Consider the following 12500-nt stretch of genomic DNA (forward strand, 5'->3'; position numbering starts at 1 on the left):
CCCTTTCAAGTAATTTAGAGTGGTGACACATGCATCCTTTGCTGTCGATGATCCACTTTTCATTGAGCAGCTCATATGACATTTGTCTCAGGCTGTAGTACTGCCATTGGGTAAGAAGCCGAGCCATACCTGTCCAGCTCAAACTTATATTGGCTGAAAATTACGTCAGTGTGAGACCAAATAGGCACGCTCAGAGCATCAGAACGTTGCACGTTGCGTTGCACGGCAGCATAGCTGACGTACATGTCAGTGATACAAAATTTTAGGTGGAAGATTCCAGCACCTTTGTTGAATTTTGACCTAAGTGTGGACACAAAATAATCGAGTAATAGATCAAATCGAACGACTAATATTTAGGCAAATGTGACATATATCTGCAAGCTCCCCAAGACGAACGCCTGGACCATGTGATTGCACTGCATCGCTGAAGCAGGGCTCTGGTTCTTCTCGGTGGGCTACGGAGAGAGTTAGAGAGAGAGAGAGAGAGAGAAGGAGATAGGGAGGGATAGAGAGAGAGAGAGAGAGAGAGAGAGAGAGAGAGAGAGAGCGAAAGATGGAGGGGGGCGGGGTGGAGAGACGTATGTGAGCGCGCGTGGACCCCACCGTCGCAGTCCTTCCCGAGGATGTATCCAGCAGCCATGGTCCTGCCGCGCGCCCTGCGTCTGCGTGTGAGTGACAGGATCCCATGGTTATTCATATAATATTTTTAATATCCAAGATCGGATGGTTCATCTCCTCAGTGCGGATCTTATCCGGAGGACATGACATACAGACATCAAGAATGGCTTTGGTAATGGAACCTATCAGTAAATGGACTCCCAAGCAAGTGCTGGATTGATGAAAGGTATTCTCAGAATATGCAACACACACACACACACACACACACACACACATACTCACGCGCGCACACACAGACACACACACACACGGCATATTCTTCTTATTGCACTGAGGTAGACACTGGCATTCATTTTAAATAACAGGTTGCTAATGTCAATTCTTAAGGAATGCTGACCATATTTTAGGAAGCCATGTTACCGAGTTCAGTGAATATTGATCGCATGTTTGCCATTTTGCGCCTCTGCTTCGGAGGCTCGCCATGGTGTATGATCAGCGCGTCGTCAGCGAGAAGGTGATAATGAACGAGGTGTGTGATCAAAGATGTGCAACAATCAGTGACCTCAGTGTTTCATATGATAGATGATTTCATATTGCCTCTCTCCCTCTCGGTTACACACACACACTCACACTGCATTCATTGTTTTCCTTCAGCATGTCTGAGGTGTAATGTAGCATCAGACTGATGTAGGCCCAGTATATAACAGTTGCAAGCCAGTGATTTTGACAGATTTAGTGATGGTGTGTGCTGGTGAGTTGTTGAAGATGGTGTTCGCCGTAACACAGGAGTGATGGCAGTGAGAGCGATCGTGAAGCTTTCACGTCTTCACCCTTGGATATGTCTGCATGTCATGCCTGGCAAAGGTGTATAATCTGTGTTCTGTCATGACAATCTAGAATCTTTCAAAAGACGACACGGCTACTAAACTCTGGTCTTGAAATGGGAATATGTAGTCCTCGTGTGGTGAATGAAACACGTTTGTGGTAGAGAGCCTGACAAACCACCAGGGGCGCAAGGAGCAGGAGGGGGGTGGGCCACTTCAGGGCCACTTCATACAAGATGTCTGCTGTCAAAAAACTCAACGGGGGTCATCCAAACTTGTTGAAAATGTTATCAGTGGACATAATGAACCTTGGATTCTTTGCTCAAAGCTGTCTATGAGCTAGTTGCCTGGTCCTTGTCGACAAGTCATAATTCAGTCGTCATCTTGCTATTGGTTGACAGATCAGCTCAGTTCTAGGGAAATATTCTCTAGTTCTGTTGTTACAAATAGCAAAACATGTTACGCAGCACAGCTATGTAACATTATTCTCTGGAATCTAACCACATTTGTCCGTGTATTTAACAACATATTTTCCTGTGAGAAACCTTACTTCATAGGGAATCACTATAATGAAATGGGACTCTCCTTATAGCCTTTATGATCCAAAATCATACAACACATCACAATCTTCAAGTGTGTTGTCAGTTTGTATTACATGCTGTTCTCAGTGACATCTTGTATGAGGTCACCTGCGCTGCTGGAAGGGTCACCTCAGTGATCTCGCCCTATACGGCACATCATGGTCATAATGGTGGCGTTGACCTGCATTCAGGCAAAGAACCTGATTGATCGCTGGAACGAGAACCTTTTTGGTGTTTCTCTCCTGAACAAATCTGCATCTTCTAAAGGTGCCCTCCACTGTTCTCTGAGCCATCATTTCATATTTTACAAGTAATACGTATATTGCAAGAGTGGCTTTGCATTGCATTCTGTGTGTTTTGACACTCCACGGGTGAGTTTACTCATCACCATTCCTTGATCTTCCCTCTACCTTTCCTTCTAGTACCCGTGGAGTATCATATGTAGCATGCAGAAGCCCAAACTATCTCATAAGCATTTGACACATTGTAAGTGTTGTTTGGGTGGAGAGGTTAAAGCCGTGTGCAATTTCAGTAAGTGTTTTTCAAGGCGTTTTTTAGAAACTGATAATATACTACCCACAACCATAATGTTACAACCGAGCAGGTGATTAAGTATTCAACAATAAATTGCCTGACTGTCTGAAAACTGAAGAAGATATACCCTTCTTTTTTTTTCAAAACAATTGACTCCTTTTTGTGATTGTTTCAGATAACTAATGTATGACGAAATCCACACTGTCAACAGCTTTAAGACCTTTAACCCTACCGTCATCACTTTATAATATACACACCAGTCTTCAGGGACCACCTACAGAGTTCCTGATATGATGATACTATGGCAAGACGAAATGCTAACAGGCTCAATGCAGGAAAAGCCAATGCCCCTTAATCACAGTACTGTATTAAGCAGCCAGCGTGTTGAGATTCCAAGAGGAAGCATTAAGAGTGTATTGCCATATGATTTGCTGTAACATCATTTGAGGTCACACACGCAAGTATCAGGGGAGAATATGGGTGTTTTTAGCCTGTGCCATAAATACGCACAGCCTCACATTCACAATACCACTAGATACAATTCAAATCATTCTCAGAAAGTCTCCTACTATTGCTATGTCTGAGATATACGTACCTTGAGGGGGTGAGTCATACTGAACAAAAACAGTGTTACAGAAAACACGAGTCATAGAAATATACTTGAAGGGTCATTGGTATGCCTAGTTTGTCTGCCCAAGTAAAGCCTTGGAGATGCGGTGGGGATAATATTGGCATGTTGTTGGCACGGTAACAAATATGAGTATGACTTGTGTTGCCTGGCGTGCCACTGGTTAAACTGCTGTCTGCAGTGCTGAAGAGTCTGTTTCAGCTGAAGGTTTAATAGAAAGTGTAGAGAGACATGGTGTTATGTTGTCTTGTTTAGACTAAATAGTTTTTATTATTTGCTGAAAACATGACTTGATAGACTTGTACAGTAAATGGAACACCACACTGACAAAAGATAGAATAAAATTGCTGCAGTTTTGCAAAGCACTTCTGATAAATATTGAAGAGAACCAATGTATTTATGAATCATAGAGTGTTGAAATGCACACCTTCACCCAATGTTAAATTGCCCCCTGTTTGAACCACCCATAATAAAATTAGGATTATTATATTATTCATTTAAGTACTAAAGACTGCCTCCAACACCCAGGAATTGGCCAAGCCCATGTGGTGCATGTATGAATGCTTACAAAGCAAAACATATTAAAACATTGCAGTTTTTTACAACTGCTTACACGTTTTCTCTAGCTAGGTCTAATTTTTTCCCAAACTCTACACATAGTTCACAAAACTGCACACACAAAATGCTCAACACCACAAATCTCTATTCATTCAACTATTCATACGGATAGACTTTTATTGATCACTAAATACATACTAATGTGATCAATCTAAAACTGTCTCTCTTTGTAAGGCTGCCTTTTGAAGTTGTTACAAGTTGTTGAACAGTGTTATCGTGCACTTCACAGGGTGATCTGACAAAACCAGTTACAACAAGTCTGAACACATGAACACACAAATACAGTACACTACTACGGTGCAGTACTCATTTTTCTTCAGTTCTCCAAAACACTGTGGATGGAAGCATAGTATAGACAGTGCATCTTTTGCAGTTTCAATGCTACAATGTAGAAAATACAAAATAGGATTTTAACTGTTTTTAGAGTTCATTACTAGTTAACACTATTTCAAAGTTTTCAGTAAGATGTCGACACAATATGTTGGGTCTTTTCACAGCAACACAACATCACAACCTCCTTTGCAATTCGTATGTAAGTCTTGCATCTCGAAGGGCAGTTCCTTAAAAAGGCACACAGGTGTTCGAAGTCTAATTGTTGTGTGAAATGTTTTGCAAAAAGTGTTTTATAAAATTAAAAACGAGCTATAGGCTAAGAATAAGCTTATAGTTTTGTAGTTTTGGTGTGGAGTTTTGCTCTTTGAGTGACAGATTTCAGAAATTGTGTGAAAATGTGTGTGTAAGTACCATAGTTTTAAAAAAAAAATCAGAAAGGCTCTGTACCTGATGCACTGTGATGTTCTGTGTGCTGTCCCTCTTAGACCAACATATGATACTGCTGGATGCAATTTGAAACAATAATGATTAGAGTTTTGGATACACATTTAATGTAATGAAAATTTCAATTAATCTTTAACTGCTAAAAAACAACCAAAAGCAATAGTTCTGCACCAGAATGTAAGCTGAACATCAGTGCTAAATTGACAGTGGCTTGACTGTTCTTTGCACTGTAGCGCTGTTCTATTGAAAAAATTGTCATGATTCAAGTATGTAGACAATTTAATTTTGCAGAATTTTACAAAATATAAACAGGTATGGTATGTTTTAAGAAGTCGTATGCTCTGTAAATACGCAGAGGGAATAGATGTCCTGCTGAATCTTTTTCATGTTGATGAGAGCTCATTAAGGACAGGGGGAGAGGAGATGTGGCCAGACACACTCTTAAGAACAAGAGGGTTCTTCTGACTAATCCTCACAGGGGAACCTTTAAAAGGTTCACACTAGCAATGTCGGGCCGTTTTTATACATACCTACGTTTTGAAGAAATCATATTTTATTTTTCAAATTACGAAGGGTTCGGCGAATGCACTGATGAAGCTTGCAGGGTTCAGTACCTCCAAAAAGGTTAAGAACCACTGCTTTAAAAGGTGCTAGATAGCAACTGTTTGCTGTCTCTCCGATGCGTCTGGGTTGGGCTGGGCTGAAGCAGCTGTCTTCAGGAGCCCCATCTGAGCGCCGATAAGCAGCCCATTTTAACTGTAGCTCCTGAGGCGCGTTTGTGGGAGGCGTGTGCAGAGACGAGCCGCGCAGGGCTGAGCTGACGGGCGTGCGCTTGGCTGGCTGCCTGCTGCTGCTGCTGCTCTGCTCTGTGAGCTGCACACAGATACACATTTAAATGGAGTGAGAGGGAAACTGTGAATCACGGCGGAGGAGAGAGCGGTTGGGCCAAGGACTCGACACAATGCACAAGTCTCCTCGCCCCCCTCCTCGGCAGAAGCAGCTACTGGTGTGTGACATATTCTAGGGGAGCTACATTTTTACCCACAAGAGCTGCAAGCTCAACTAGACACATTTGGATCCACACTTATCATCATCAACGCCAAACCCAACCAAGGGCACTGCTCAACCATACCTCAAATCAGTTTAAATAGTCTGGAAATGATCAACTGAGGATAGCTTTGATTAATGGTCATCCAATCAGTTATAGCCAATGTAGTTTCAGGTGATAACAAAGAAGAGGGTCGTTCATTTCAAATCCGGCTATAACAGTATGACTATGTGCATTCATACCAGAGCTTTTAGTGCGGAAATGGGGTCCGCTTGGTTCAGTTTGTTTCATTTATGTGAACTGGGTTGTGCACCAAGGGACGGTATCTGGGTCCTCCAGAAAATGTAGGTCTGGGGTACGGAACATGAACTCCAGTGCGGTTTGCAGGCTATTTGGTGTTAACAATGTTCAATCTAAAACCAGGAAGTAAATGCTATTTCTGATCGCTGATGGATCCAAATAGTCCATTAAAAAAACTAAAAAAATCACCCTTGAATGTGACATTTTTGAAACTAAACTAATTTTGTTCAAACGCTACACACAACTCAGACTCAAAACTCAACCATCCCTTTTGAAAATCGAATCTTTTGTGTCATATGGCAAACACAAACATTCATATGGTAAGACTATTAAATAGAATGCCTTCACTTTTCCATAACACTGGGTTACACAAGTGTAACGCTGCAAGTTCATTACAGCAACAAAGACTTTTACAGTAGAGTGCATTATGTACCAAAACAGTATTTCAAAGTGTGCAGTAGACACAACGTACACAATATTGTATAGAAGGCTATGAAAGGAGTATACAAAATGTACCCTTTGTTCATGATGTATAGAAAGAGCTTCCTATTGGGTTTTTGGGGTCACAGCAACTCATCAGCATCACAACCAATATCCTCCTTTTGAACTGGTACATACAGTATGTATTGCAATTTGAGGGGCAGTGCCTTAAAAAGGCTCACAAGTCTTTAATGTCTGTCTGTTGTGTCATAGAATGTGAACTATATGTGAAATGTTTTGCAAGGTGTTTTCATACATTTCAAAGGCTGAGAATTAGCTTATAGTTTTGCAAATGTGGTGTCAGGTTTTTGCTGTTTGAGTTTCAGAATTTATGTGAGTAATGGTGTAAAAATAGTGTGTGTAAGCAGAGAAAGTCAGAAGTGTAAAACTGTGTCAAAATGTAAACTGAAAGGGAATAGTAATCAAGGAATGGCAGTGAAGTTGACAATGATGTTCTACTTAGTTTCGAAGTACCTGATGCACTGTGTTGTTCTGTATGCCGTTCCACTTTGACCATCATGACAGCCAAGCAACATGGTATGGCATTTTACATTATTTGTGTGTACGCAGTTTAAAGAAACTGTAACATGCAATTTTCTATAAATAAAGACTAGAGACTAGAGTGGCAATTCATGCTTGAGGGTATGCATGTACTGTATGCTCTGCAGGCAAAGCTGCAAACTCATCTCATTGCCACCTGTCTCCTCAAAAGCCTCCTCATCCAAGCAGCTCGCATCATTCATGGCAGAGTGAAAATGGCCAAATTAAAAGAAGATGAAGAAGGAGGGGGCGGCTTTCCATTTATACTTCCTTAGTTTGCATTGTTGCCTAGCGACATTAGTAAATAAAAGATTTCTAGTTTGTGGAGGGCCAATAATAAAATGTAAAACTGGGAAGTCTTCATAGTAATTTGCATAATGTACCTAATAACCCAGTTTCCATTATATTTCAGCAATTAGAGTTTTGCCATACAATTGTAAAATCTTTTAAAACGATACCAAACAAGTAAATACAATTCAGTGTCAGCAGATGCTGAATTTCCAGTGCATTTAATGTTTTTTTTTATGGAATATCATTGGCAATAATCCCTTTTTGAAGTAAGTCCTTGCTGCTAGTCAAAAACTATTCACAGTAGAAAAGAACGTCAGAACTGAATCACACTATTGAAACGCACTATTGAATTAACGTTATGCGATTGGCTCAAATTGTAAGAGACACCTGATAGCCTGAAGAAATGCCCTTCTGAAAAGTGCATTTGAAAATAAAGCCACATCAGGAATATCTAAAAAATCCACACACAAATGCAGGGATGTTCACAAATGGTGAGCGGTTTCCACGCTCGTCATTCTGTAAATACATTTGTGAACCGTTTACATTTGTGAATCGCGTGACATTTATTTGTGAATCACGAAATTCATTTGTGAATCGCGTGACATTTATTTGTGAATCACGAAATACATTTGTGAATCGCGTGACATTTATTTGTGAATTAAGAGACTAATCTGACTCTGACTAGTAATCATCTGAAATGTATGGAATGTCAGTGCCATAGGGGAATGTCCTCTTAGGCCGCATTGCTGGAGATTGGTCATGGGGCATGTTATGCGTGTTGACAGATTTACAGTGCTCCCTTAGATAATGGAATGGCTGGATTGAGTCTGATCTTATCCTTTCCACTGCTTGTGTGACGCTACATCCGAGTGTGTGTGTGTGTGTGTGTGTGTGTGTGTGTGTGTGAGTGTGTGTGTGTGAGTCTGATCTTATCCTTTACACTGCTTGTGCACTGGCCAGCGCAAATGTGTTCCACGGAGAATATAATGCTGCGGTCTATGCTGGTGTGCTGGTGAACTTGTAGTGTCATGAGCAAGAAGTTCTGAGCATAAATTAACACAAAATAGCAGCAAATATCAGCTACCTACAACTGCTTATAATAACTGAGAGATGGTCATACTAATACATTATGTGAAACTTAATAATAATAATAATAATAATAATAATAATTCATTTTATTTTTAAAGCACTTTTCATTCAAAGGAATCTCAGAGTGCCTTAGTGTAGCTACACATCTGTCTACATTTCCCTATCTTCTCCACCAAAAGCAACCTAGCAGCTGCCTCATTTAACAGCCTAGGAATCGTGATATAGGTATTTCAGCGAGTCAAGGCGTTTAACCAATCAGCTGGTAAGGGGAGCTTAGGGTTGTCTGTCATTGGCCAGAGGGACAGGATGGATGGGGCGAGGGATAGAGACTGGAGGAAGAATGGATCTTGCAGCACAAATAATGACTTAACATTGGTTAGCAGCACCTCAAAATTTAAGTCTGCAGAGACATTGTATTGTTGTGTTAATTTCTTCCATATAAGTATTAGCTGAATGTGCTCACTCTGTATGTAGATATTACATTGAGCTTTTTGTAAAAAAAAAAAAAAAATCACAATTTGACACAATTCATTTATTATTATTATTATTTGTATTTTTTGCTGAGCAGTACATGCATCTCATACTGATTTTTACAAACTCTGTTTTCTTCCGCATGAGGCAACTCATGCTCCTCACAGTCCTCACGTTCTTATACAAACACACTCCTGTTTTCACACTCTTCCTCTCCTCTCACACACACACACACACACACACACACTCAGAAGGCAGACTGACACACGCCATACCTACACACACACTCCAGTTTTCACTTTTTCCTCTCCTCGTGATCCTCTTACTCGACTCACACTACTCTTCTCTCACTGCTCATCAAGAGCAAGGCCTTACCTCCTGGTCTCCCAGCAACCGTTGCCAGGCAGCGTGCATTGCTGAAGCATGGGGGAACAGAATGAAAACCCCACAAGCGTTAGACTATTCATTTGAAGGACATCCTCCGGCTTGTCCATACATATGCACACAAACACATGCGCAAGACGCACAAATAACGCAGTTGGTTGGTTGAAATGTGTGAGATCGATATTCTGCGGTTGTAATTCATTCAAATAATTCAAATTCCAAATGTAACAGTTGTGCTCTCAACTGAGCAGAAAATGACCATCGCGACCATCAAAAAACACAATCTCCTGATGTTAGCAGAACAAAACTAAAGCACCATGCGACCGCCAAACTGTACAAAAACAATGGTGTTCCTATTTTCACCCTTGCACAAAGAGGGAAGAGGGTCTTGCTGTTCCATTTGCCATTTGCTGTGGCACTCAGTAACATAGCTCCTTCATGTGCACTTGGTTGTGTTGAGGTTGAATACTTTATTTAGCGTTGTACTGAAGTGTGAATTTGCTCAATCTACATATGGAAAAAAGGTTCCATTTTCTCGTCTTCCATTATACCTGTGTATTTTGATAAATGTGCTTTGCGCTTGCTTTCAGAGGTCATATAAACATCAATGGTCGGCGTCAGTTTTTCTTCAAGGACATCCTGTTTTAATGTCTGTTTATGCCAGTGGTCTTCTAGTGTCTGACGACAGTTTTGATGATGTGGTGGACGGCAGGCTATGTGCTGTGTATAGCTAATTCTTCAGCACCTCAAATTATGCGGGGGTGGTGAGGCTAGTGGGCATGGTTTGCGACCTTGTGGTTTGCGGCCTCTTTACCTCCTCCTAAGGATCTTCGAGTGCAGGCACTAAAGAGCAGCTTTTGTTATGATGACTTTACTTCAAAGAATATTGCGCCAGTCAATGCTTTTAAATTACCTTATGGAGAAGTCACCTAAATGTCTTTGTCAAGGAAAAATAGTCTGAAGCTTAGTTTACGATATTGCAGGTTATGCATTGAAAACATGTAGTCATACAATGCCAGAAGTATTTTGAGTATCATTCAAAAAAATCTTTCTTAGCAAAACCACAAGTCAGGTGTCCAAAACTAGCAAAACGTACAGTATATTCTAATGCTAGACCTTACATGAGACATATAATCCCTGAGGAAGTCCACATAGTAAAACTGCATCAGACACACATATTAGATATATGATATCATAATCTACTAGCATCGACTCATGTCATCCAAGCCAAAGAGTCAACCTCACGCACTTTCACTTTCACTTTCACTTTCATGTGTGTTTCTGTGGCAGGGTTGGACGACTGTCTGCTTCAGTACATTAAGACGTTTGAGCGGGAGCGCATCAACGGGGAGCAGCTCCTCCACATCACCCACCAGGAGCTGGAGGAGCTGGGAGTCACACGCATCGGACACCAGGAGCTCATCCTGGAGGCTGTGGACCTCCTCTGCGCTCTGGTGAGCGTGTGTGTGTGTGTGTGTGTGTGTGTGTATGTGTGAGAGTCACATGAGCATGTGTTTGTATATGTGTGGGGTGTGTGTGTGTGTGTCTGTTTGTGTGTGTGTGTGTGTGTGTGTGTCTGTTTGTGTGTGTGTGTGTGTGTGTGTGTGTGTGTGTGTGTGTGTGTGTGTGTGTGTGTGTGTGTGTGTGTGTGTGTGTGTGTGTGTGTGTGTGTGTGTGTGTGTGTGTGTGTGTGTGTGCATAGTAACCAGCACTGAAGTATGGTGCTTCAGTCACTAATAGGGAGTTGTCTGTTCCCACTTGCTCTCTTGCTTTTCAGACCGCCTAATAGTTTAGATAAGTCCATCTAATCTGCAAGACTCTGTTTAGTGTAATTACTGTAATTAAGATGATAGACCACATCTCTCTCTCTCTCTCTCTCTCTCTCTCTCTCTGTCTGTTCCCCTTGCTCTCTTGCTTTCAGACCCACTAATAGAGGTGTGTGTGTGTGGGGGGGGGGGGGGGGGGGGGGCAAAAGTACACTTATATTACAGCGTAGTGTTTAAAGATAATTACTACATAAAACGTCTTGTTGACCAGTACGTTTTCTGACCACCTCAAAGAACAGGTGACAAACAGTAGGGCGAGGAAAACATTTTAGGTGCCAAGTGTTCCAAGCGCCCTCAGTAATGAAGGACTGTGTTCTTACAGAACTACGGGTTGGAGACGGAGAATCTAAGAACACTGTCACACAAGCTGAACGCCTCGGCCAAGAACCTCCAGAACTTCATCACTGGCCGTCGCCGTGGCGGCCACTATGATGGGCGGGCATCCCGCCGCCTGCCCAACGACTTCCTCACCTCCGTGGTTGACCTCATTGGAGCAGCCAAGAACCTCCTGGCCTGGCTGGACAGGTATCAGCTACATCCACTGTCTTCTTCTGTCTTCTGTCCACTGTCCACTGTCCACTGTCCTCTTCCTGTGTTTGTCTTTCTGGGCATTTTTGGGCTCGAATTCGTCAACCGTGAATCTATCTGACATGTCCACAAATTTAATATAAAAAAATATGTTTTGGTGAAAAATAATAATATGATAGTGTTTATAATAATAATAATAATAATATTGAAATAATAATTATTATTTATAGAAAAATATTAACTAGTAAAATCATAATATTTTTAAATTAAAATAATAGTAGGACAATACATTTTGTAGATTGGTATAGAGTATAGAATTTTATTCTGAAGTTTCAACCGTGTTTTTCTCAAAAGTGCACTTGCACCTTGTTCATTGTCAGTTGGCGAATTGTCTCCCTTTAATCCTCTTCCCCGTGGTTTCTTCTCCAGATCACCGTTTGTGAGTGTGACTGAGTACTCCGTGTTGAAGAATAATATTGTTCAGCTCTGCCTGGAGTTAACTACTATTGTTCAACAGGTGCGTTTTCTCTTTCTGTCTGTCGCTACAAATATCCAAATATCTATGTGTGTGTGTGTGTGTGTTTGTGTGTGTGTGTGTGTGTGTGTGTGTGTGCGTGCGTGCGTGCGTGCGTGCGTGTGTGTGTGTATTGAAGGGTTGTATATATTGTAGCGATGCACACTACAGTATGGCCTGTATGTGAGTGTAGCTGTGAATGATCCATTTTTCCCCTGCAGGACTGCACCGTGTTCGAGACGGAGAACAAGATCCTACACGTGGTGAGTTGGCTCGTCAGTGAAATAACATTTGCTATTGTTACAAAAACAAAATGGGGACTAGATTACCTCAGGTAACACGGTGACATTTATATAAAAGTATGCTGTGTAAAAAAAAAAAACACACAAGCAAACGAGGCACTGATTGTGTCAGCACTGTGGTCTATAACCATGAGTCATGCCAATGGT

General features: G+C 41.4%; 1 protein-coding gene across 1 annotated transcript in view; it reads left to right on the plus strand.

The window, feature by feature from the left end:
• Positions 1–781: 781 nt before the first annotated feature.
• LOC308372044 (connector enhancer of kinase suppressor of ras 2) overlaps positions 782–12500 on the plus strand; it is a gene marked incomplete at both ends in the record, with an annotated part of 30519 nt that continues 18800 nt past the window's right edge. The window contains 6 exon segments of the mRNA XM_080847140.1: positions 782–833; positions 836–844; positions 10474–10637; positions 11332–11534; positions 11967–12054; positions 12273–12314. Coding sequence (XP_080703266.1) covers positions 782–833; positions 836–844; positions 10474–10637; positions 11332–11534; positions 11967–12054; positions 12273–12314 — 558 coding nt within the window.

The sequence above is a fragment of the Sprattus sprattus genome, assembly GCF_963457725.1.
Source record: "Sprattus sprattus genome assembly, chromosome: 1".
NCBI classification, from domain to species: domain Eukaryota; kingdom Metazoa; phylum Chordata; class Actinopteri; order Clupeiformes; family Clupeidae; genus Sprattus; species Sprattus sprattus.